Source organism: Oncorhynchus nerka, linkage group LG19 (genome assembly GCF_034236695.1).
Source record: "Oncorhynchus nerka isolate Pitt River linkage group LG19, Oner_Uvic_2.0, whole genome shotgun sequence".
Taxonomy (NCBI): domain Eukaryota; kingdom Metazoa; phylum Chordata; class Actinopteri; order Salmoniformes; family Salmonidae; genus Oncorhynchus; species Oncorhynchus nerka.
Genome location: NC_088414.1, coordinates 2,616,942 through 2,644,655, shown reverse-complemented (window position 1 = coordinate 2,644,655; position 27,714 = coordinate 2,616,942). Strand labels below are relative to the sequence as shown.

Here is a 27,714-nt window from a genome sequence, read left to right as displayed (position 1 = left end):
TTTGTAGATGTAATCCGGAGACAGCTGTTTTATACAACAGCCTTCTGTGTGTTCTCTTTTTGACTCTGTCTGCATATTTGCAATCAAACGCCAGAAATGTCTCCATCTCCTTAGCTATCATACTCTAATTCCACTGATTTCAAAACTCTCCAGAAAGCCCTCCAGAAAGCGGAGAGCAACACTTAAGCAGTTCTACTACGTGATATCTTTCAAAAAAGTCACGTTAGAAAGGATTACCTACACATAGACAGAAGCCTGCTACATGTCAGACAGGTGCCGTAGACCGCTGCACCACTCGGGAGGCCACGAGTCTTTGACAGTGATGGAGAGCGATGGCACAAAGGTTTTAAGGAGGATCATTGTGAGAGGGTGAGGCATGAGGACATATTCCTGATCAGGCAGTGTTTCTGAGAGGGACTAACTTAGTTTGATCGGTGCCGTCGTTGGCCCTTACTTTTTACCAACGACAACGCAGACACAGAAGAGAGTCTCTTTCACACACACACACACAGACTAACATTTGTGAAACCTGAAATGTTGACATCTTTATGACAGATCCCCCCCCCCCCCTCTCTCTGATATATAGATATTTTGGGCACCTGGGGAGGCGCACATTTTGGGCACCTGGGGAGGCACACAAAAAGAGAAACAATAAGCACACATTCTGGGATGAACTCTCACTTACACCCACACATTAACTGGGAACTTACACAAAAGTTTGAGATGTGCACAAAGGAGCCATCCCTCATTCATTGACGCATTACAGAAGTTGTCTTTAACCACAGATCTAGGTTTAGCGTTCCCAACCTCAATCCTAACCTTGGTCATAGGACGTAGGAATATAAACTGACCTTGAATCAGGGCATAGGGGCAACTTCCATCAACACCACCGATATGAAGTCCAATGAATGACATAAGGGCAGTAGACTCCCGGACCCCAATATTCACAAACATACAGCAACCATCACTGTCACCAACCAGCACAGTTGAATGCATTCATAACGCAGTACTTACATAACGTGACTAGGGAGAGGCTAATCGGACACACCGGAGCTCAAATGGATGACATAGTCATGCCCTGATCTGTTTCAGCTATCCTTGTTGTTGTCTCCTCCCCCCTCCAGGTGTCGCCCATCCTCCCCATTATCCCCTGGGTACTTATACCTGTGTTCTCTGTTTGTCTGTGCCAGTTTGTTTTGTTCGTTCAAACCTACCAGCGGTTTCCCTTGCTCCTGTCTTCGCTATAGTCCCTGTTTTGTAGTTTCACAGTTTTGACCTTTTCTGCCTGCCCTGAGCCTGCCTGCCTGCCCTGAGCCTGCCTGCCTGCCCTGAGTCTGCCTGCCTGCCCTGAGCCTGCCTGCCTGCCCTGAGCATGCCTGCCTGCCCTGAGCCTGCCTGCCTGCCCTGAGCCTGCCTGCCGTCCTGTACCTTTGCCTCTACTCTGGATTATTGACCTCTGCCTGACCTGACCATGAGCCCGTCTGCTGTTCCGGTGCCTTACACTCTCTCTGGATTATTGACCTCTGCCTGACCTGACCATGAGCCCGTCTGCTGTTCCGGTGCCTTACACTCTACTCTGGATTATTGAACTCTGCCTGACCTGACCATGAGCCCGTCTGCTGTTCCGGTGCCTTACACTCTCTCTGGATTATTGACCTCTGCCTGACCTGACCATGCGCCCGTCTGCTGTTCCGGTGCCTTACACTCTACTCTGGATTATTGACCTCTGCCTGACCTGACCATGAGCCCGTCTGCTGTTCCGGTGCCTTACACTCTACTCTGGATTATTGACCTCTGCCTGACCTGACCATGAGCTGACCCGGTGCCTTACACTGGATTATTGACCTCTGCCTGACCTGACCATGAGCCCGTCTGCTGTTCGGTGCCTTACACTCTACTCTGGATTATTGACCTCTGCCTGACCTGACCATGAGCCCGTCTGCTGTTCCGGTGCCTTACACTCTACTCTGGATTATTGACCTCTGCCTGACCTGACCATGAGCCCGTCTGCTGTTCCGGTGCCTTACACTCTACTCTGGATTATTGACCTCTGCCTGACCTGACCATGAGCCCGTCTGCTGTTCCGGTGCCTTACACTCTACTCTGGATTATTGACCTCTGCCTGACCTGACCATGAGCCCGTCTGCTGTTCCGGTTACTCTGGATTATTGACCTCTGCCTGACCTGACCATGAGCCCGTCTGCTGTTCCGGTGCCTTACACTTATTATTGACCTCTGCCTGACCTGACCATGAGCCCGTCTGCTGTTCCGGTGCCTTACACTCTCTCTGGATTATTGACCTCTGCCTGACCTGACCATGAGCCCGTCTGCTGTTCCGGTGCCTTACACTCTCTCTGGATTATTGACCTCTGCCTGACCTGACCATGAGCCCGTCTGCTGTTCCGGTGCCTTACACTCTCTCTGGATTATTGACCTCTGCCTGCCTTGACCATGAGCCCGTCTGCTATTCCGGTGCCTTACACTCTACTCTGGATTATTGACCTCTGCCTGACCTGACCATGAGCCCGTCTGCTGTTCCGGTGCCTTACACTCTCTCTGGATTATTGACCTCTGCCTGACCTGACCATGAGCCCGTCTGCTGTTCCGGTGCCTTACACTCTCTCTGGATTATTGACCTCTGCCTGCCTTGACCTGTCGTTTGCCTGCCTCTGTTTAAATAATACACTTTTGTTTCTTCAACACTGTCTGCACCTGGGTCATACCTTAAAAGGTGATAGACATATGTCGCGCAGCTGAGAGTCGAGTGTGGATTTGGTTCAGTCAGTCGTCCTGATAGGCCCTTCCCAGCTAGTTTATGCTGGCTAGCTGGCAACAGCAGCGTGGCGCTAGTTAAAACTGGCAATAGAAAGGGAGAAATAACTTGTAGTATTGGTCATCTGGATTTGGTCACCATCTCCAATTTGTTCCATCCCACTTGATTTTATTTTGAGTTGGATAGCAGCCTACATGAAAAATAACTTGTAATGTTGGTAGTCATCTAGATGGATGTCACCGTTATGCTACACTGCTCAATGGGGAGAGTTTGCACATCAAGCCAACGCGACACAGGGCGCCGTGTCCTTCACGGCTTGACGCAGTAAGGATAGGGAAGTAGATAGGGTAGTCAATAGTGATTTTCACCGAAAATGTACTACTACGACATAAACCTCTAACGTTACATTTTGTACAATTATTAATTAGACAAAAACTAAAGGATTCTGAACACTCCCAAGTCCCAACCTCGACCGACAAGTTTCAAGTTCTCGCTGAAGTTTTTAGCCACAAGCATTAAACTAGCTTGCTGGGAACGGCACATCAGGAAGACTGTCTGAAATGACTGAACTGGATCCGTTGGTCACCACTCGACTCTACAAAATGGCTTCCAACACTCCACTCGACTCTACAAAATGGCTTCCAACACTCCACTCGACTCTACAAAATGGCTTCCAACACTCCACTCGACTCTACAAAATGGCTTCCAACACTCCACTCGACTCTCACTGCACAAAAAACATCAGCAATTTGGGCACCAGGAGTGTCCATATAGCCACTCCCCTATGACCACCCATCCTTATGATAATTGACATATGAAAAACGATCATTATAGCACCTGAAAACATACCCTTTTTACACTACTGTACTGCGCTGAGCCAAGCTGTACTGCGCTGAGCCAAGCTGTACTGAGCTGAGCCAAGCTGTACTGAGCTGGGCCAAGCTGTACTGCGCTGAGCCAAGCTGTACTGCGCTGAGCCAAGCTGTACTGCGCTGAGCCAAGCTGTACTGCGCTGAGCCAAGCTGTACTGCGCTGAGCCAAGCTGTACTGCGCTGGCCTAGTTATGCATCAACCATAGTGGCTGGAACTGTGCTGGAAAGGACCATGTTAAAATACAATATCAGAGCCAGCCAGCACACTATGGTTCAGGTTGGCACATTATGTAAAAAGGCTATAGAAGTAAAGTATAGCCAGCCTACATATAGCCTGCCCTCTGATAGAGACCCAATCCTGTGTCCCTTTTAGAATGTTTACTGTCATGCACAGGACACAGTGTGACACGGTCACAGTCAAAAAGTCAATCATTTCAGAAATCCCTTTGAGCACGAACACAGGCTTTAACACTGTAATCCACAATACCACTGACCTGGCTGCTGATAATTAGGGACGTTAGGTTTGATCATAAGTGCTGCAATACTGTAAGAAATGGATAGACACGGGGTACTACAAACCAAGGACTCATCATATCAGATTATCTTCTATCAGAGTCATAGACAAAGAATCACACATCTGTGCAAGGAATCTCTCAACAGCAAGCAAACTCACTCCCCCACTGCAATCTCTATGATCATATCTCATAGTCCACTCTTCTCTGCTCTTTGGCACACGCGGAGTGGACTAGTATGTTTTAATTAGAGTTCTTTCTTTTCCTCTCTTTCATTTATCTCCTGAATTAACTGACCCCCTACCCTGGTACACAAGGAAAACAGGCCTTAATGAAATAGAGAAATAAAGGAGGGAGCAGACCAGAACAGTCCTTTCATTCTTCTTTTTTTCCTTTACACTACATAGAACAAAAAGACTAGACATTTAAAGACCACGGTTCATTTCACAATACAACATTCATGTTTCCATCTCTCTCTCGCTCTTTCTCTGAGTGCTTGAATACTTTACACACACACACACACACACACACACACACACACACACACACACACACACACACGCACACGCACACACGCTGCATCGGCTGAGGGAGGGTTCTGTAGAAATGACAGGGAGTGTAACTCCTTTAGAGGGAAGGCATTTTCAGACGCACCTGGATAAAATGCAGTTACCATTTCCCCTCAGTTTTCCTTCTTGAGTGCTCACTATCGATTAGGACGTCCACAGAGAGCTGAAGCTAACAGGAAGTGATTTGTGCAAGTTCATTGGCCTATAGGGCTTTCATCCCACTCAGCTGTATTAGTCCTCTGAGGCTTTGACGCTCAGACGGCGAACACAAGACCGAGCTGGCGGCTGGCCCCTCTACCATGGTACATCAAGGGTGGTACTAAAAGGTGGCACCCAGAGAGCCCAGCAGGAAGCGGGAGGTGGGCGAGGACATGGTGTAGCCCCTCAGAAGATGCCCTTGCCGATTTTCAGGCCATTCTGCTTCATGCGCGGCAGTGTGGAGCTGGCCACATGCTTGGTCCGGCCCACCTTGGGGAAGCCACGTTTCTTCAGGACAAAGTCGTAGTTGGCCGAGGAGTTCATGGCATAGAAAACGTTGGCATTGTCTGGAATCTTCAGCTCTGTGGAGGGAAGGGGGTGCAAAAGAAACACAGGTATGGTTAAAAGACACATTGAACCAACAGACAAAATGGAATGTTAAAATATGGGTGAGAAGATGGACTGTAGAGATAGTTAGACAAGGCTTATAGAAATGGGTTAGGAACACGGAAATGTTTGTAACTTTAGAATGTAGTTCAAAATGCATCAACTCTGAGGTTTGTAACTTTCAGATTCCAGTCTTGAGGTGAGCATGACAGACAGCTGACTGACCTTTCTCCTCAGAGATCTTCTGCAGCAGTTCGTAGTCCTCCGCTCTCTCCCGGTCCAGGTTGTGTTTCACCATGGCCTTCCTGATCACCGCCGGCGTCTTGTCCTGACTGGTCACCTGGAGATCACGTTATGACCACATTAAGACATTGGGATTGGCTCAACCAGACGCCACAACCACCAAACACATTGGTAGGGAATTTCTCTTTCCAATCTACCATAATCATCACGAACGCAGCAGCTCACCAAGATGCTCTTGTACATGTTGCCGTTGTCCACGTCCAGGCTGACCCGGATGATGCAGCAATCGTCCACCTGCTGGTTGTAGAGGGGCAGTGACAGCGACGAGTAGTTGGACACACCCGACACGGAGCGCTTGTGCGAGCGGGAGCCGGCCCCTACCACGGGCGTGGAGGACATGGAGGAGGAGGAGGCGCTGCTGGAGCCCGAGCCAGATCCCACACCAGAGGCGTCCAAGGAGGACAGAGAAGTGGACTCCCAGAACTGGAGAGAGACCAAGAGAGAAGGGGGACTATTGAAATGCAATCAAGGAAAGCAATGCATCTTAAACAGGTACATTTCACATGTTTGGAAACTGTTGAATGAATTCCAGTGTATTTTGACAAACATTTGGGAACACTGGAATTGAGACTGGTGTTGTTTTACATTATGAGTAATGGGATAGTGCTTGTATGACTTGAACATGCCATTAACATGACATGCATGAAGAAAACACAATGAAAAATATGGAGTGATGAATGTGCGACCGGGTGAGACCCACAATGCTACTTCTATTGAGTTGTTATGAGCAGTATGGATACAAGGTGAACTCTTCATCCCCAATTAAAGACACAACAAATGAAACCAGTCAAAACAAACAGGTCAAAGTGCGGTGATGATCAACGTGAGCAGACGCATAAATCAAAACTACTCAACATGCACACGCCATTCTCGCCCCAAAAAATGGCTGCAGGGGTGATGTAATGGTGACGTCACACAGATAGATAGAAACAGTGCAAACAGCACAGTCCTTTGATGGTAGTGTGAAATGGCCACAAGCTAGTGTAGGTGAAACAGAAGGACTAGAGGAAGTAGTAAATAGTACCGTGGGTGCCAGGTCAGGCAAGGGGCCGCACTTCCCTAACGTGGAATTGGAATGTTTTACGGAAGGCGTGGAGGTCTACAGAAAAGGAATTAAGAGCTACAGTCACCAGTGGGCTTCACATGGGCTGTTTCTTGTGGGCTGGAAGAGTTATAATATGCTATGACACCGCTATAGTGATCATACTGGTATCATGGTCTTTAAAGGTAGACTCAATGATATGACATCAACATATTACACAGAGAAGCAACTTCCTGCTTACAGACATCAACAATGACAGAATTCAATAGCACACTGTCCTCTGACATGTCTCCGTTGTAAATAGGAGTGTATTCTGAACTTACCTTCCAGTGTAAATTGATAAATAAAACATCTCTCTCACCTTTCGCTCGTGGGCGTCAGGCGAGTCGGAGATGAAGCTGATATTGATCTCCTCGACGTCGGAGCTGCTGGAGCCGGCTGAGGTGACGCTCAGGGAGTCTGCTCCGTCACCCCTTCCACCTCCACTTGAGCCCCCCAAGCAGGGGGCGTAGCGCAGCTGGTCAAAGGACTTGGAGTGAGAGCTGCCCGCACTGCAGTAGCCTGGCTCCGAGCTGGCCGGCTGGCGACTGAAAGAGGGTGTGAAGGAATGAGAGGGAGGAGGGAGAGATGGGAAAGAAAATTCAGTATGAGAGGAAGAGTAAGAGAAAGAGGAATGAGTCAAATAAATGAAACGTTGACACAAATCGACTGCAAATCATTAGAAGGGAATTCCGACCCGAGTTAAGAACGCGTAATTGGAATGTAATTCCCTTTTAATGCACTTCTCGATACACGTATTCTGACCTTGAATTTAAGCATGACAACAGCATGCTATTCATCCCGCCATTGGGTTGAGGTGGAGATGGAATAAATGAACACACACACAAACACTCACTCCATCATTTGCTCACACATAATATGCGCACACATTTAAACTGACTCTGCACACCCACAAACCCACTCACATACAAGCGTCTTCTACTCTGCTTATCTTATATCCGGTTATATCCGGTCCCCTTACCGCTGTACTCATCTACCTCCATCACTCAAGTATCCCTGCACATTGTAAATATGGTATTGGAACTGACTTAAAAATATATATTTCCTGTATCTAGAATGCTTACTTACTTATGTTAGATTCTGGGTGAAACTTGGAACATTGTAATACTCAGAAGCATATAAAGGAAAGAGACTAGTTTTTATATCCAAAGTTAATGGTTATCTGTAGGAGACAGATGGCTTTGGAACGTGTTGGGTGAACGGGAGAAAGTCACAGGATTGCTATAGGGGAAGCGGATGGACATATGTGGATTAGGCGAAGGAGGGGTTTAGGTCAGGTCCGATCCCCTGAAGGTAGAAATGATGGTTTATTACCCTATTTCCCTCTTCCTGTCAAACCATAAGATGTAAGGATTGGAGAGAAGGAGGAGGGCCTAAAGTGGAGCAGATACAGTGGGGAGAACTAGTATTTGATACACTGCCGATTTTGCAGGTTTTCCTACTTAGAAAGCATGTAGAGGTCTGTAATTTTTATCATAGGTACACTTCAACTGTGAGAGACGGAATCTAAAAATCCAGAAAATCACATTGTATGATTTTTAAGTAATGAATTAGCATTTTCACACAGGTCCATGGTTAGTGCAGGCAATAGAGGAGGGTATAGTCTACTATTGTACACTATTCTCCCTATTATAATTCTATATACACTAATCTTCCAATATTACAATCGGTTGAAGAAATGAATGTGGCAATTTTCAGAATTAATCTTTCTTTTGTGCGTAAAGGTTTTCAGTTGTTTAATAAAACATTGCAGAGAAGGATGCAGAGCACGTTACACGAATGAATACGGTGAGTTTAAAAGATGTACTTTTCCTAAGACTGAATCGGACCCATATTGCACCCATTGAACAGAAATACTTTCTGCATTCATTTTGGGAGGATTTCCTTCTTTACTCACTCGCTCCAGCGTTTGATGATTCCTGTGTTCTTCTTTTTCAGAGTATTTGAGGCCGACGCCGACAGCGGCTCGATCTCACACGACTGACTGTAGCTGTGGAAAGCACACGAAGAAGAGCATGTGTGTGTTCCTGTCTTTTCAAGTGTCTGGTCCTCCCCTTCCCTCTCTTCCACTGTCCCTCTCCTCTCTCCCACCCTTCCATTCTAATACATACTGTTTGTCACACCCACCATAATCTATTTCTAGTGTTTATGAAAATATGATTTAGTGTATTTCTAACAGAATAGTCTCTGTTCCTTCTCTTACCTCTCGGCCTCAGTGAGTTTGTCCACACCGGAGAACCACTGTCGGAAACTCTTGTTGCGGGTGAAGTTATAATTGTTGCAGGCCAGCTGCAGAAGCTTGATCTGGGCAATCACCTCAAACTCCTACAAGACCAGAGGAAATATAAGGGTAAGTATGCGGTGTTCATCTTCATCATCATCACTCATTAAATACATGTTGCATTCCTTACCTTCCTCCTCTTCTCAAAATGTATCAGCCCTCCCTGTAAGCAAGAAAATATGTTCTTTAGAACAGAAATTGTTTAAGAAGGTGTGTGTTCAAGCGTGCGTGTGTGTGACTCTCACGTCCAGGTAGTCCTTCATGGCAGTATCCATCATGACTAGGTCTGTCAGGAAAGTACCCAGGTAGGGAATGGTCCCCTGCATCACACTCTGAAATACACACACACAGACAGACAGACAGAGACTGGGGTTAGTGTGTGTGTGTGTGTGTGTGTATGCATGACTTTGCTAGTGATGAAATAATGCATTACAGACTCCCCCCCCCCGCTGAGGACACATGTAGATGAAAATAAATAAAAATATTTATTCATCTCCCTCTGCGTACAATGATTAGGTTAAAGAACTATCTCCAGTTGGCTATTGTTCCCAGTTTAATAATTGCTCTTCCTCTGTCAATCATGGTTACCTGCAAGGAAACACATGCCGTCATCATTGCTTTGCACAAAAAGAGCTTCACAGGCAAGGATATTGCTGCCAGTAAGATTGCACCTAAATCAACCATTTATCGGATCATCAAGAACTTCAAGGAGAGCGGTTCAATTGTTGTGAAGAAGGCTTCAGGGAGCCCAAGAAAGTCCAGCAAGTGCCAGGACTGTTTCCTAAAGTTGATTCAGCTGCGGGATCGGGGCACCACCAGTACAGAGCTTGCTCAGGAATGACAGCAGGCAGGTGTGAGTGCATCTGCACGCACAGGGAGGCGAAGACATTTGGAGGATGGCCTGGTATCAAGAAGGGCAGCAAAGAAGCCACTTCTCTACAGGAAAAACATCAGGGACAGACTGATATTCTGCAAAAGGTACAGGGATTGGACTGCTGAGGACTGGGATAAAGTCATTTTCTCTGATGAATGCCCTTTCTGATTGTTTGGGGCATCTGGAAAAAAGCTTGTCCGGAGAAGACAAGGTGAGCGCTACCATCAGTCCTGTGTCATGCCAACAGTAAAGCATCCTGAGACCATTCATGTGTGGGGTTGCTTCTCAGCCAAGGGAGTGGGCTCACTCACATTTTTCCTAAGAACACAGCCATGAATAAAGAATGGTACCAACACATCCTAAGAGAGCAACTTCTCCCAACCATCCAGGAACAGTTTGGTGAGGAACAATGCCAAAAGTGATAGCTAAGTGGCTCGGGGAACAACGCATCGATATTTTGGGTCCATGGCCAGGAAACTCCCCAGCCCTTAATCCCATTGAGCACTTGTGGTCAATCCTCAAGAGGCGGGTGGGACAAACAAAACCCCACAAATTCTAACAAACTCCAAGCACTGATTATGCAAGAATGGGCTGCCATCAGTCAGAAGTTAATTGACAGCATGTCAGGGCGGATTGCAGAGGTCTTGAAAAAGAAGGGTCAACACTGCAAATATTGACTCTTTGCATCAACTTCAAGTAATTGTCAATAAAATCCTTTGACACTTATGAAATGCTTGCAATTATACGTCAGTATTCCACAGTAACATCTGACAAAATATCTAAAGATACTGAAGCAGCAAACTTTGTGGAAATTCATATTTGTGTCATTCTCAAAACTTTTGGCCACGCCTGTAGATTGAGCTGTGAGCCTTTTGCGAGTAAGAATGATTTCCATAAATAACCACTAGACGTGTGTAATGGTTTTCTTCCGCTGCAGGAGAGGAGGACCAAAATGCAGCGTGGTTAGTGTTCAACATCTTTAATATCGACGACAAACGAGAACACTACAAAATACAAAACAATAAATGTGAAAACCGAAACAAACACAGACATGGAAACAATCACCCACAAAGTACCCACAGAATATGGCTGCCTAAATATGGTTCCCAATCAGAGCCAACGATAGACAGCTGCCTCTAATTGAGAACCAATCTAGGTAACTATAGACATACAAACTACCTAGAAAGGACACAGCCCCATAAACATACAAAAACCCCTAGACCAGGCCAAACACATAAATCCCCCATGTCACACCCTGACCTAACCAAATAATAAAGAAAATAAAGATAACTAAGGCCAGGGCATGACAAGGTGTGTCTCCCTTCTATCCACCACCGAGAGAGAGCAAATAACTATGAACCCCTTAATTTTGAAAATAAAAATACTGTTCCTCTAAGCTATCTACATTAGATGCATCCATGACAGTCATTTGCTACAAAGTGGGCCAATTTCAAAGACAGTGATTTTAAAGAGGATAAGACAAGTGAGAGTGAAAGGGCAAGTGGAGAGCGTTTTGTTTGTGTGTATGTGTTTGTCTATGAATGACTATGCACACCTGTGTGTTGTGTGTATGTGTTAAAGTGAATGCGTCAGCAGAGTTCAGTGAGGACAGAGAGAGGGGCTGCTTGTTTTCTGTTCGATGGATCTTATCCGCTGGAGCGTTAATTGACACAACCCAATTACTCCCACCGGTCTTATCAATAGGGCCAAGATGGGAGTGCTTTCATTACATCTGGCACCTCCTTCTCTCTCTCCCTATCTGTCTCTTGAAATAGGCAGTTGAAGTCGGAAGTTTACATACACCTTAGCCAAATACATTTAAACTCAGTTTTTCACAATTCCTGACATTTAATCCAAGTAAAAAGTCCCTGTATTAGGTCAGTTAGGATCACCACTTTACTTTAAGAATGTGAAATGTCAGAATAATAGTAGATTATCATTATGTAAGGGTTTTCTTCTGGTGAAAGAGAGGCGGACCAAAATGCAGCGTGGTGGTTATTCATGTTTTTAATAAAGACGACTATACATGAACAGACTATACAAAACAAGAAAAGTGAAAACCTAAACAGTCCTATCTGGTGCAAACACAGAGACAGGAACAATCACCCACAAAACACAACACAGGCTACCTAAATATGGTTCCCAATCAGAGACAATGACTAACACCTGCCTCTGATTGAGAACCATATCAGGCCAAACATAGAAATAGACAAACCAGATACACAACATAGAATGCCCACCCAGCTCACGTCCTGACCAACACTAAAACAAGGAAAACACATACGAACGATGGACAGAACGTGACAGATAATGATTTATTTCAGCTTTTATTTCTTTCATCACATTCCCAGTGGGTCAGAAGTTTACATACACTCAATTAGTATTTGGGAGCATTGCCTTTAAATTGTTTAACTTGGGTCAAACATTTCGGGTAGCCTTCCACAAGCTTCCCACAATAAATTGGGTGAATTTTGGCCCTTTTCCTCCTGACAGAGCTGGATAACTTCCTTGCTGAGTGTAACGTCCTTGCTGAGTGTAACGTCCTTGCTGAGTGTAACGTCCTTGCTGAGTGTAACGTCCTTGCTGAGTGTAACGTCCTTGCTGAGTGTAACTTCCTTGCTGAGTGTAACTTCCTTGCTGAGTGTAACTTCCTTGCTGAGTGTAACGTCCTTGCTGAGTGTAACGTCCTTGCTGAGTGTAACGTCCTTGCTGAGTGTAACTTCTTTGCTGAGTGTAACTTCCTTGCTGAGTGTAACGTCCTTGCTGAGTGTAACTTCCTTGCTGAGTGTAACGTCCTTGCTGAGTGTAACGTCCTTGCTGAGTGTAACGTCCTTGCTGAGTGTAACGTCCTTGCTGAGTGTAACTTCCTTGCTGAGTGTAACTTCCTTGCTGAGTGTAACTTCCTTGCTGAGTGTAACTTCCTTGTATACTCTTGTATACTATTGTTTGTACAGATGAACGTGGTACCTTCAGGCGTTTGGAAATTTCTCCCAAGGATGAACCAGACTTGTGGTGGTCTACAATCTTTTTTTCTGAGGTCTTGGCTGATTTCTTTTGATTTTCCCATGATGTCAAGCAAAGAGGCACTGAGTTTGAAGGTAGGCCTTGAAATACATCCACAGGTACATGTCCAATTGACTCAAATTATGTCAATTAGCCTATCAAAAGCTTCTAAAGCCATAACATAATTTTCTGGAATTTTCCAAGCTGTTTAAAGGCACAGTCAACTTAGTGTTTGTAAACTTCTGACCCACTGGAATTGTGATACAGTGAATAATAAGTTAAATAATCTGTCTGTAAACAGTTGTTGGAGAAATTACTTGTGTCATGCACAAGTAGATGCACTAACCGACTTGCCAAAACTATAGTTTGTTAACAAGAAATTTGTGGAGTGGTAGAAAAACTAGTTTTAATGACTCCAACCTAAGTGTATGTAAACTTCAGACTTCAACTGTATATCTCTCTCTCCCTTCTTTCTTTCCCTGTCTTTCTCTCTTTTCCCTCCCCTCTATATCCCTCTCTCTATTTTTCTCTCTGACTCTCACGCTTTCACTTTCATTTTTTGAGCTCCCCTTTACCCTCTTCTCTCTTTAAATCTGTCTGCCAGGTCATTTAATTTCTCTCTTCACTCCCTCCCTGCTTTTCATGTCATCCTCCATTTCCCTAAAGCCACTTTTTCTATCTTCAATCAATCTTTTTAGGCCTTTATCTCTCTCTCTCTGTCCAGTCAATCTCCCCCTCCTTTGTTGCATTCCTTATATCTTAATGTCCTTACCAGGTCTCGGGGCTGCTGCTGTCTCTTCTGGGCTCGTTTGGGGTTTATTTCCAGGGTGGCAAATTTGGACGTGCCCTCCTAGACAGGGAGAAGAACAGACAACAAAAACCCCAGTGAGATCAAATGCCTAAGCCCCTATTTCAGCGATCAAATAACACGGGTTTCTGTTTTTGTTTGGTTAAACACGGTTAATTAAATGGAAGAATACACACTTTTTCCTGGAATGCATCCTGTCCTTTATCAAGCTATGAAATGGTGAACATACAGACTCCCACATTCTACTTCAGAGGAACAGGCAGAGTAGGCATATCCTCAACTGGCACAGCCTACCACCATGCTATGATGTCACTGGGGGATTCCCCACCCCCCCCAATAACACACCTACCCATCCTTAATACACACATAATGGCTACCTCTAGATGCCCTGACATCTGTGTGTGTGTGTGTGCTTTGGAATTTGGGGAATGTTAGGGTTCCACATGTGCGTAAGTGGGCTTAGTTACTATCCCTCCAAACAAACACACCCCACGTCCAAGTGAAGACCAACCACCCATGACCTGCCCTTTATATCGTTCTGTTCTATTCTGTTCTGTTACAGAACAGTTGATAATGGATTAGCTAAATGAATCATGTTCCCAAGTGCACAAAGCGCCATACATTGTTAGGTAAGTACTCTACTCATAGGGAAGATGACCAGACATTGTTAGGTAAGTACTCTACTCATAGGGAAGATGACCAGACATTGTTAGGTAAGTACTCTACTCATAGGGAAGATGACCAGACATTGTTAGGTAAGTACTCTACTCATAGGGAAGATGACCAGACATTGTTAGGTAAGTACTCTACTCATAGGGAAGATGACCAGACATTTCACCAAGATATTACATTAAGATGGGAAACTCCTGACGACAGAATTCCATACGTTTGATGGTGGAGAAATTGATTTGCTGTCTATTCAACTACCTGAATAAAGTCTTGTTTTTATGTGTCACAAATTTAATTTCAGAATGCCCTTTTTGGGCACCAAGCGCGACACACGTCACACGTTAGTTCCCCTATTATGCTACTTACTGCAGGGGGTGTCAGCCACACCCTGTCATCTGATCCTGAGTGATGACACCATCAGTGTGTGTGTAGGGGTAGTCCTAGAGGGGTGTGACCCCACACAAAGGAAATCATATCACTCAACTGTGTGTAAGTGTATAACATATTTATTAATGCTTTACTGATTCTGCCCCCCAAATACATAATGCATGCACATGCACGCACACATTCCCGTGACCGGGAAGATTTTAATTTACCGGCCATTTGCAAAATGTACATGACCCATATGCATTGGGTGCATAACCCACGGTGCTCAGAATGACAGAGATCACATTTAGATTATGGTAATGCATCTTAACAGGATGTTAAGGTAATGCATCTCAACAACTCGTGTAATGAAGCAGCCATTAAAAGGTCATTTTCAAACTTTTGCCAGAAGGCGATTCGCGGGAATACACCAAACTAAACAGAACACCTGGGAAATACCATTCTAAACAGACCACCTGGGAAATACCATTCTAAACAGAACACCTGGGAAATACCATTCTAAACAGACCACCTGGGAAATACCATTCTAAACAGAACACCTGGGAAATACCATTCTAAACAGACCACCTGGGAAATACCATTCTAAACAGCACACCTGGGAAATACCATTTTAAACAGAACACCTGGGAAATACCATTCTAAACAGACCACCTGGGAAATACCATTCTAAACAGCACACCTGGGAAATACCATTCTAAACAGAACACCTGGGAAATACCATTCTAAACAGACCACCTGGGAAATACCATTCTAAACAGCACACCTGGGAAATACCATTCTAAACAGACCACCTGGGAAATACCATTCTAAACAGAACACCTGGGAAATACCATTCTAAACAGACCACCTGGGAAATACCATTCTAAACAGCACACCTGGGAAATACCTTTTTAAACAGAACACCTGGGAAATACCATTCTAAACAGAACACCTGGGAAATACCATTCTAAACAGAACACCTGGAAAAACACCATTCTAAACAGAACACCTGGGAAAACACCATTCTAAACAGAACACCTGGGAAAACACCATTCTAAACAGACCACCTGGGAAATACCATTCTAAACAGAACACCTGGGAAATACCATTCTAAACAGAACACCTGGGAAATACCATTCTAAACAGAACACCTGGGAAAACACCAAACTAAACAGAACACCTGGGAAATACCATTCTAAACAGAACACCTGGGAAAACACCATTCTAAACAGAACACCTGGGAAAACACCATTCTAAACAGACCACCTGGGAAAACACCATTCTAAACAGACCACCTGGGAAATACCATTCTAAACAGAACACCTGGGAAATACCATTCTAAACAGAACACCTGGGAAATACCATTCTAAACAGAACACCTGGGAAAACACCAAACTAAACAGAACACCTGGGAAATACCATTCTAAACAGAACACCTGGGAAAACACCATTCTAAACAGACCACCTGGGAAATACCATTCTAAACAGAACACCTGGGAAATACCATTCTAAACAGAACACCTGGGAAAACACCATTCTAAACAGAACACCTGGGAAATACCATTCTAAACAGAACACCTGGGAAAACACCAAACTAAACAGAACACCTGGGAAATACCATTCTAAACAGAACACCTGGGAAATACCATTCTAAACAGACCACCTGGGAAAACACCATTCTAAACAGAACACCTGGGAAAACACCATTCTAAACAGAACACCTGGGAAATACCATTCTAAACAGAACACCTGGGAAAACACCATTCTAAACAGCGCACCTGGGAAATACCATTCTAAACAGAACACCTGGGAAATACCATTCTAAACAGAACACCTGGAAAAACACCATTCTAAACAGAACACCTGGGAAAACACCCATTACACATGTCACCAGTAGTAAATGTACCGTTTATCCCGATCATTTGGTTACATTAATTTATGTTAATGCATGTATTAATTACAGTCATTTACCATTCTCATTCTTGGAGTGGAAATGTTTTTTGGAGAGTTCACAAGCTGCTACACTTGTGAGAAGTTTTGGTTTAATTTCATAACAATAATTTTCTAGATTTGTAATTAGTTCATGTGCCTTTTGTTTGGAGTGCTCCATGTGAGCAATGAGCATGTGTCTGGTTTCTCTGTTATGATCATGTTGAGGAAGTGCGTGCCTGAGCACATATAGAAACAGTTTTTAACCGGCGATTGCATTTGAAATTGTTGGGCAATGAATGGTTTGAGTTTAGTGGGACTATCATTTATTTTTCAACAGGACAATGGCTACTAGGCTATGTAAGGGCTATTTGACCAATAAGGAGAGTGATGGAGTGCTGCATCAGATGACCTGGCCTCCACAATCACTGACCTCAACCCAATTGAGATTGCTTGAGATGAGTTGGACCTCAGAGTAAAGGAAAAGCAGCCAACAAGTGCTCAGCATATGTGGAAACTGCATCAAGACGGTTGGAAAAGCATTCCAGGTGAAGCTGGTTGAGAGAATGCCAAGAGTGTGCAAAGCTGTCATCAAGGCAAAGGGTGGCTACTAAGAATCTCAAATATCGAATATATTTTGATTTGTTTAACACTTTTTTTGTTACTACATGATTCCATGTGTGCTATTTCATAGTTTTTAATTCTACAATGTGGAAAATAGTCAAAATAAAGGAAAAACCCTTGACTGAGTAGGTGTGTCCAAACTTTTTACTGGCACTGTAGACACACGCACACATCCTACCTTGATGAGCAGCTCTCTGCTGAGCGAATGGTTATTTTCGTCTGAGAAGATTTCTGACAACTCGTGGAAGATGCGAAAGTTTTCCCTGGACACCTCATCCCACATCCTCTTCAGCCGGTGGACCGGGTTGCACTGCAGAGCAGAAAGGATGGCCCGCAGCGAAGAAAAATTCTTCAGGATTCGACACTCCTGAAGGGAAAAAAGACTATGAATATCAAGGAGATATCAATGAACCCAACTAAGCACCGGTGGCATATCAATCCAATGTATTATTAAGGAAAGGGAAGCATTTTTTTACTCAAATAAATATTTTGAACATAGCATTATGGGTACTGTAGTCATCATGCTACACAACACACACGGTGCCTCTGCAGGAACTGAAGCCAAAGACACCTCAGAATATCATGCCAACAACAACAACAACAACCACAACAACAACAAGAACAACTCCTGCTAACAACAGCTCCTCACCCTGGCCACTTCGATCCAGCGCTCCACCAGTTTGGCCCGCTGTGTAGGTTTGAGCAAACGCTCGCTCAAGCAGGTGGCGATGACACAGTTGGTGACGCAGTTGAACTGTGTGACAGTGGCACGGATGGTGGGTGCCAGATGCTCCTTGCCCTTCTTGTCCCGGTGCGACCAGATACTCCCCAGACAGTGGTAGGGAACCACCTTCTTAAAGAGCTCCTATGAGGAAAAAGGGGAGTAAGAACCATAAAACAAAATGGTCTCTTGTCGCAACCAGTAATGTATTTTAGATGACTTTAACATGCTGTCTCATGGACAGAAGAGAGAGAAAAGGAGAGGCAGGCAGATCCTTTAGAAGGCTTCGAATGATAAAAGTGTGTGCTGTACTCCAGTCTCCTAACAAAAGTCCGTAGGAAAGCCTTTGGAGTGACATTTGTTTATGAGTGGTAACTCAGCAGCAGAGTGGGCATAAAGCCCTCGGTGTCTTCTGTCTCTCTTCACTTCCTAAGATAACTAACACGGCTTTATAGTCCTGCATCAGGTCACATACCCACGGTTCCCAGCCGTTGACCCGCAAAAAAATCAACTGGTGGGTGGAATGAAAACATTCTCGAAAACATTTTTAAATCAAGATAATATTTTTTTTTACAAACACAGGAGCTTGTTGTGATGAATTGTGTTGTCCATTAGGCTAAGTGAGCGGTGAGGCAGACAGCCACGCAGCGAGAGAGTGGAGCGGGGAACTATCCATTATTTGTGTGGTGCTGAAACATTCCTAATTTGTCCACGTGCAGGGCTTATATATTCCCTTCCACCACGCCACAATATGTTGCTAAGTTTACTTTCCCTGACTCCTAAGCTCATGCGAAAATGTCTAACGTAACAGGAGAAATAAAAAGAAAGGTTATGATGGTGGAATAGGCTACACCATCATGGAAACATGCTACGCGAGTGAAATCCCCGGTTTGGAAGAATTTTGGAGTCATTGTCGACAAGGAGGACAACAACCTGGTAGATGGATAAAAAGTGCAAAAAGTGCAAGCAGGTATTTATTTACAATAATTCAGTTAACTATTTGTTCATTATTATGTTAATTCAGGCTTTAGGTCATTTAGACCATACACAGGCCATATAAAGTTTAAACCTGTGATGCTGGTAAAAGTTTGAGTAGCAAATAGCCTACTAAATAAATGTAGCCTAGGCAATTTTTTGAAATAATCTAGTTGATTCTTGGAACTGTTCATTTAAGTTTAAATTAAACTATTTGATTATCTAAACCATATTGAATGTAAACATGTTGTTTTGTCGGCTATTAGGCTTTCATTACGTAAGAAGAAGGCTAATTAGAAGGCTTTTTCCCAAAGGGTTTTAAGTTGTCAATGTGGCTGCATCGCATTGTGAAAATAGGAAGACGGGCCTATTGTTCTTAATTCATGGCATGTTTTCCTTGTATCCAAATATTGACATGCAGACAAATTAATTAATGTGGGGAATGGCAATAGCCTAAAAGCCTACTACTCTGGAGTCATAAAAACAATTAAATATATTGATGTTATTTGGCGGGTCACGGATCGGCTCTCTGAACAACTCCATGCGGGTTGGTTGGAGAAAAATCTGTCCTGTTGTTTATTATCCGGTGGGGCTTGGAATGTGGGGCGGGGTGGGGCGGGTGCGGCTCCAAAAAACGGACCCGTGCAGGACTCTATCTGGGCTCCAATGCTCACAAGAGGACAGAGTTACAGCGTTTAATTTTTCATTTTGTTTCAAATCTGGCGTGGAAAATATACACAAACTTTTTGAAAACAATAAGAAAGTAACTAAAAAATGCAATGGTGGAAAATTATAATGGAAAATAATAGACTAAATGTAATTTAAAAATCGAACAAAGACCGAGTTAATACTGTATAAAGGATATGTTGTTAGTACAAGGACATGTGCTGCTGGGAATCTGAGTTTTGTAATGTTTTGGCATCTTACCGCGTCCATGAGGGTGAACTGCTCGGCCACCACCGCCGGGTCAAAGTTCAGAAAGTCCAGTCGGTCATCCTCGTAGCCATTCTCCTCCAATAAGGTGAAAGGATAGCCGCCATGACCCAGCACTGAGGGGTGACATCACAACTCATTAGCTTAATTACGTCAAACACACTTTCACCACTTTTTATGAGCGGCTGGGGTTTGTAAAGTCCTTAATGTAGTGAAGTGAGGGCGACCACACTCAGATATAACTTTCGTTGAAGATGTAGCTCGAAATGTCGTAAGCTAATACAGGTGTGTGTCATAGAGCATCTGACTGTGCTGGTCCTACTTTTACTGCATGACACCCACGATCACGTCACACACACGTCACACAGTTTTGTCTGTAACACAAAAAGGGATTCACAAACAGCAGTGTCCTCTTATTTGGAGTACCACCCAAAACATCTCTGGCCTTCCACTAATACAAATTATATGGACTCTACATGACCAGCTGGGGTCAGGGGGTCAGGGTTCAAAGTACATACAGTAAGTTTAGTCGGGGGTTAGGTGAGTGTCTTTACACTCACTCTCGGGCTCTTGGAGCTGCCGGCGGTGGAAGTGGGCCAGGAGGTTGCAGGCGCGGCGTTCCAGGTCCGATCCCGGGAAGTTGAGGTGCAGGTAGGAGATGAGACGTCGCAGGCAGCTGTACTCCGGAGGATTCCAGAAGTCCTCAGAGTACTGGTCAAGCCATGCCCCCAAGATGGAGGATATTGTGCTGTGGAGAGAGAGAGAGAGAGAGAGAGAGAGAGAGAGAGCGCGATGGAGAGAGTTTAATACATGTGTTTGGATGGCAAATTTCTCTAGCTTTAATAAAAATTTAAAAAAGAGGAAAATGGAGTTGAGAGATAGGAAAGATAAAGTACATAGACAGAGGGGTGTATCAAGTACAGGAAAATGATAGGAGAGTGAAAATAAAGGAGACTAGCATACATTCAATTCTGAGAAGGACAGGCAAGGTATATACAGTGGGGCAAAAAAGTATTTAGTCAGCCACCAATTGTGCAAGTTCTCCCACTTAAAAAGATGAGAGAGGCATGTAATTTTCATCACAGGTACACTTCAACTATGACAGACAAAATGAGAAAAAAAATCCAGAAAATCACATTGTAGGATTTTTAATGAATTTATTTGCAAATTATGGTGGAAAATAAGTATTCGGTCAATAACAAAAGTTTATCTCAATACTTTGTTATATACCCTTTGTTGGCAATGACAGAGGTCAAACGTTTTCTGTAAGTCTTCACAAGGTTTTCACACACTGTTGCTGGTATTTTGGCCCATTCCTTCATGCAGAGCTCCTCTAGAGCAGTGATGTTTTGGGGCTGTTGCTGGGCAACACGGACTTTCAACTCCCTCCAAAGATTTTCTATGGGGTTGAGATCTGGAGACTGGCTAGGCCACTCCAGGACCTTGAAATGCTTCTTACGAAGCCACTACTTCGTTGCCCGGTGAAAACCTTGTGAAGACTTACAGAAAACGTTTGACCTCTGTCATTGCCAACAAAGGGTATATAACAAAGTATTGAGATAAACTTTTGTTATTGACCGAATACTTATTTTCTACCATAATTTGCAAATAAATTCATTAAAAATCCTACAATGTGATTTTCTGGATTTTTTTTCTTCTAATTTTGTCTGTCATAGTTGAAGTGTACCTATGATGAAAATTACAGGCCTCTCTCATCTTTTTAAGTGGGAGAACTTGCACAATTGGTGGCTGACTAAATACTTTTTTGCCCCACTGTATATGAACACAATAGAAACATATCCAATGTCCATAATGGCACAACTGCTTACGTCAGCAGAATAGTGCTGGTGGCAAGGAGAAAAAAAGAGGTACACAGATGTAGGATTTTAATTTGACCTGTGTTTAGTCCATAATGTTTCTTGATCAGTGGGTAGGATATTAGCTGGTCAAAATGAGGCTACATTAAAAGTGGAATACTGTTACTATAACAGTGTGTTAGTGCAGGTTTTCAGTGAATCTATGTAAATCATGATGTTCATCGGCATTTCCTGCGTCGAAATAAAATTCTCAGCAACAAAAGAGTGATCAAATTAAGATCCTACAACTATACTAGCTTGTAGGACAGATTAAGTGGCTTCCTTTCTTATGTCTTAGAATAATGCCTTGTAGGTGTAAATATTACACATTCCTGGCAACAAAATGTGAAAATTATGTAAGTTTCTCTGTTTTCTGTCACTGTACAGTATGTGTTGAAAAGGAGGCTATTTGAGAGAAGTATTGTCCACAATGTGTTTCTGAGTCAGACAGAGACTTACTTCCTCAGATCTGTGCGATCATCATGAGTCAGTCTGTGGCCCTCTGAGCCAGGCAGGTGCTGGAGCTTGGCATACCTGAACAAGGTGGGGTTGGTATACAGAAGATAGCCCTATTTGGTAAAATACCAAGTCCATATTATGGCAAGAACAGCTCAAAGAAGCAAAGAGAAATGACAGTCCATCATTACTTTAAGACATGAAGGTCAGTCAATGAGGAACATTTCAAGAACTTTGAATGCTTTTTCAAGTGCAGTCGCAAAAACCATCAAGCGCTATGATGAAACTGTCTCTCATGAGGACCGCCACAGGAAAGGAAGACCCAGAGTTACCTCTGCTGCAGAGGATAAGGTCATTACAGTTACCAGCCTCAGAAATTGGCAATTAACTGCACCTCAGATTGCAGCCCAAATACATGCTTCACAGAGTTCAAGTAACAGACACATCTCAACATCAACTGTTCAGAGGAGATGAATCAGGCCTTCATGGTCGAATTGCTGCAAAGAAACCACTACTAAAGGACACCAATAAGAAGAAGAGACTTGCTTGGGCCTTGAAACACGAGCAATGGACATTAGACCGGTGGAAATCAGTTTGTTAGTCATCTATCTATCTATCTATCTATCTATCTATCTATCTATCTATCTATCTATCTATCTATCTATATATCCATTCATATATCCATCCCTGTATCAAGACATTCATTCCTCCACCCTCTCATCCACACTCTCCATTCATCATGTCATTCATGCATCACTCCATCCACCCACCTTTTCCACCCATCTATAATTCTTCCTGCAATCAACTATTGGATCCACCCATGCATACATCCGCAAATTCATCCATCTATCCATCCATTAATGCACCAATGTATCCCTCCCTCTCTCCTCACCTGTTGAGCAGCAGGTCCAGGACCTGCTTGGTGGAGGCGAAGGAGCGGTAGGTGCAGAGGAAGATGGTAACGTAGGTGGAGTCGTTGCCCCGGAACGCCGCCACCATGTACTCCACCAGCTTCTCCAGCGTGCCTGCCTTGATGGTGCGCACCTTGCACGTCTCATACAGGCTGAGCGATGCGTCCACACCTAGCCAGCGTTGGCCCTTAACGGCCCCGCTGCCACCAACGTGGTGGCGGTGGTGGAGCATCTGCACCTTCCGCAGGGTGATGGTGTATACCACCCCGTCCTCCACCTCCTCACCAATCTCATGGGTTGCATTCTGAAAGACAGAGGGAAAAAGTGAGAGATAGAGAGAGAGAGGTTTAGATACTCTTTCTTACTTTTTTCCGCACACGTGAAAGCAAAATGAAGCCTGGTCCATACTAATTCTGGAATTTCTCCAAAAGGTAAGGGCTGGCTTTTCTTTAGTTACACATCGAACTACGCATTACATATAACCATTGATTAATAGACTACATGTTAGAGGTTGACCGATTAATCGGAATGGCCGATTAATTAGGGCCGATTTCAGGTTTTCATAACAATTGGAAATTGGTATTTTTGGACACCTTTTTTTAACGGGGCAAGTCAGTTAAGAAGTCAGTTAAACCTGCATATTTAATAGTTAATATTAGTTAATATTGCCTGCTAACGGGGAAATTGTGTCACTTTGTGTCACTTTTATTGCTTTCCGTGCAAGCAGTCAGGGTATATGCAGCAGTTTGGGCAGCCTGGCTCGTTGCGAACTGTGTGAAGACCATTTATTCCTAACAACGACCGTAATTAATTTGCCAGAATTGTACATAATTATGACATAACATTGAAGGTTGTACAATGTAACAGCAATATTTAGACTTAGGGATGCCACCCGTTAGATAAAATACGTAACGGTTCCGTATTTCACTGAAAGAATAAATGTTTTGTTTTCGAAATGATAGTTTCCGGATTTGACCATATTAACAACCAAAGGCCCGTATTTCTGTGTGTTATTATGTTATAATTAAGTCTATGATTTGATATTTGATAGAGCAGTCTGACTGAGCGATGGTAGACAGCAGCAGGCTCGTAAGCATTCATTTAAACAGCACTTTCGTGCGTTTTGCCAGCAGCTCTTCGCAATGCTTCAAGCATTGAGCTGTTTATGACTTCAAGCCTATCAACTTCCGAGATTAGGCTGGTGTAACCGATGTGAAATGGCTAGCTAGTTAGCGGGGTGCGCGCTAATAGCGTTTCAATTGGTAACGTCACTCGCTCTGAGACTTGGAGTAGTTGTTCCCCTTGCTCTGCAAGGGCCGCACCTTTTGTGGAGCAATGGGTAACGATGCTTCAAGGGTGGCTGTTGTCGATGTGTTTCTGATTCGAGCCCAGGCAGGGGCGAGGAGAGGGACGGAAGCTATACTGTTACACTGGCAATACTAAAGTGCCTATAAGAACATCCAATAGTCAAAGGTATATGAAATACAAATGGTATAGAGAGAGAAATAGTCCTATAATTCCTATAATAACTACAACCTAAAACTTATTACCTGGGAATATTGAAGACTCATGTTAAAAGGAACCACCATCTTTCATATGTTCTCATGTTCTGAGCAAGGAACTGAAACGTTAGCTTTCTTACATGGCACATATTGCACTTTTACTTTCTTCTCCAACACTTTATGTTTGCATCATGTAAACCAAATTGAACATGTTTCATTATTTATTTGAGGCTAAATAGTTGTATTTGATGTATTATATTAAGTTAAAATAAGTGTTCATTCAGTATTGTTGTAATTGTCATTACAAATAAATAATAAAAATCAGCTGATTAATCGGTAGCAGCTTTTTTTGGTCCTCCAATAATCGGTATCGGTGTCGGCGTTGAAAAATCACCTCTACTACATGTATATTGCTGTGAAATACAGTATTTTCCCCTTCACACATGATTTGTATTATTGTGTGACACGTTTTAGAAGGAAGGGATTTTATTTGCCTCTGGTCTAGGCTATAGTCCCATTATCCAGTGACAGACATCACAAGCTTTTGGCCTCTCTCCTTCTGTTGATTTCAAATCAAATCAAATTTTATTTGTCACATACACATGGTTAGCAGATGTTAGTGCGAGTGTAGCTAACACCCATATCACTCTGGCCAAACAATATTCACTCCACCATCCTGTGACCCATTTGTTCTTTTATGGATTATTTTTCTCTCAGAGTCCAACTCAATACCTCCCAATTTCACTAACACCTAGCCTCGGGCCAAAACCAATTTAACTAACACCTAGCCTGGGGCCAAAACCAAATGTTTTGCCACAATCTGTTCCCTGTAGTTTTTGGTTCCCCAGCCAGCTGTTCACCAGCACGAAACAGCACAGGGAACGACACAGAACAGGGCACAGAACAGGCCACAGAACAGGCCACAGAACAGGCCACAGAACAGGCCACAGAACAGGCCACAGAACAGGCCACAGCACAGGGAACAGCACAGGGAACAGCACAGGCCACAGCACAGGGTACAGCACAGGGCACAGCACAGGGCACAGCACAGGGTACAGCACAGGGAACAGCACAGGGCACAGCACAGGGCACAGCACAGGGAACAGCACAGGGCACAGCACAGGGCACAGCACAGGGCACAGCCCAGGGCACAGCACAGGGCACAGCACAGGGCACAGCACAGGGCACAGGGCACAGCACAGGGCACAGCACAGGGCACAGGGCACAGCACAGGGCACAGCACAGGGCACAGCACAGGGCACAGCACAGGCCACAGCACAGGGCACAGGGCACAGCACAGGGCACAGCACAGGGCACAGCACAGGGCACAGGGCACAGCACAGGGCACAGCACAGGGCACAGGGCACAGCACAGGGAACAGCACAGGGCACAGCACAGGGCACAGGGCACAGCACAGGGCACAGCCCAGGGCACAGCACAGGGCACAGGGCACAGCACAGGGCACAGCACAGGGCACAGCACAGGGCACAGCACAGGGCACAGCACACAGGGCACAGCACAGGGCACAGGGCACAGCACAGGGCACAGAACAGGGCACAGCACAGGGCACAGGGCACAGCACAGGGCATGCCTTCTTATAGGTTGGCATACAGGATGTGGATAAGGGCTGATAGCAGAAGCGGATGTTCTAAAACAGAGTGAGGACTGAACAGCTGTGATGGTAGAGAATGGGCATTATGGGCTCAGGTTTGCTTGCAGACACATTGGAGGATATTTTGATGCTATAAAATACATTCTTTTTTAAAAAGCCCAGTTTTTAAAGTAGCTGCAATTGCTTTTGGCTTTTTAGCACTGCATCTATCTGGGATTGCACTCAAATCAAATCAAATCAAATCACAGGGCACTGAATGATTCACAATGCAATGTTTTGATCACAATGCCACTGCCAAGACTCTATTCAACTATCCAGTTTAGTTGAACCGTAGATAGGGGACACCCATGCCTCAGATGGTGTGCATGATGCATCATGGGTAAACAGTCTGACGTTGAAGGCAGACAGCCTTTCTGTGACGTGTTGAGAAAGTTTTGAGCTGGACTGAATATCGCCGGGCAAATATTTGATATTATAAAACATGTGGTATAAATATTTACTGAAGTGAGCATGTGCAGTGTATTCAGTATCAGTGTCAGTCTGTGCCAAGAAAGCTGATCTGAGAACAGTTATGCTGTGATGTCTACGACTATATAAACACTCAGTTTCATGACTGATACGTTCATTGAGCTATTATAGTTCAGGATATAATGTACATCCTACAGCAATTTTTTGTTCTGGCCAACCAGTAACGTGGTGGGTTCTACTAATAAATTAATCATAGTCTTTATTCAAGACTTTCAGTAGGAGAATCGGATGTGTTAGCGCTTGGTTGGAACAAAAGCCTGCACCTACACCCAGAACACGGATACAGTATACGAACAGTATGTTTTAGTTCACTTCAAGGAAGTAAAAGAGAGAGAGCCTCTTCCATATAAGGGGGATAAGAAGAAAACATAGAAGGGTTTGGCAGGGTTAGGGAATGTAATCGCTCAAGGAGAGCGGACACAGATGCTGCACTGTTGTTGTCCTGCCTGCCTGCCTGCCTGCCTGCCTGCCTGCCTGCCTGCCTGCCTGCCTGCCTATCAATCTATCCGCCCTTTAGTATGGCTCTGGCCCTGGCCTTGTCAGGCTGTTCTGGTATGTCATCCAACACACTCCAGATAACCATGGCTCCAAAGAGAGTAATGTCAGTTCCAGTTTGTTTGTACTGTGTGTGTGTGCACACACGTGCATGCGTTGTGTGTGTACAGTACATCAGATCTGACCCTGTGTGTGAGTATTTGGAGAGTGTGTATGTCAACTGCTATAGAACTCTCCAAAATGTCTGCTTTTAATATAGTAGGATTTACTATTTGTAGTGAGGATATACCTACAGCTAGGTACAGTTACGCTAAAATAGACACATGTATGGTCTGTTTATGGTTTTGCTTTGACAACGGGAGGGAGATTACACACACACACACACACACACACACACACACACACACACACACACACACACACACACACACACACACACACACTAGATGTGCTGA

At 44.2% G+C, this 27,714-nt stretch overlaps 2 protein-coding genes and 1 long non-coding RNA gene across 3 annotated transcripts; all 3 read right to left on the bottom strand.

Moving 5' to 3' along the window:
* Positions 1–278: 278 nt before the first annotated feature.
* Positions 279–2,223, bottom strand: LOC135562378 (uncharacterized). Its single transcript, XR_010459884.1, has 3 exons — positions 2,185–2,223; positions 1,857–2,127; positions 279–1,803 (listed from the first exon to the last, which is right to left on the bottom strand). It is a non-coding gene; the product is annotated as an uncharacterized LOC135562378 (long non-coding RNA).
* Positions 2,224–2,335: 112 nt separating this feature from the next.
* LOC115147093 (ral guanine nucleotide dissociation stimulator-like) lies at positions 2,336–23,447 on the bottom strand. Its single transcript, XM_065004609.1, has 16 exons — positions 23,104–23,447; positions 22,215–22,289; positions 20,460–20,647; positions 19,894–20,015; positions 17,920–18,135; positions 17,449–17,637; positions 13,647–13,724; positions 9,243–9,329; positions 9,128–9,160; positions 8,920–9,041; positions 8,614–8,706; positions 7,018–7,243; positions 6,639–6,713; positions 5,780–6,037; positions 5,537–5,651; positions 2,336–5,286 (listed from the first exon to the last, which is right to left on the bottom strand). The coding sequence occupies exons 1-16, from the start codon at positions 23,352–23,354 to the stop codon at positions 5,111–5,113; spliced, it is 2,304 nt and encodes a 767-aa protein (XP_064860681.1). The 5' UTR covers positions 23,355–23,447; the 3' UTR covers positions 2,336–5,110.
* Positions 23,448–25,480: 2,033 nt separating this feature from the next.
* On the bottom strand, positions 25,481–26,233 carry LOC135562373 (keratin-associated protein 5-4-like). Its single transcript, XM_065004597.1, has one exon. The coding sequence runs from the start codon at positions 26,231–26,233 to the stop codon at positions 25,481–25,483; it is 753 nt and encodes a 250-aa protein (XP_064860669.1).
* Between the last annotated feature and the right edge of the window lie 1,481 nt (positions 26,234–27,714).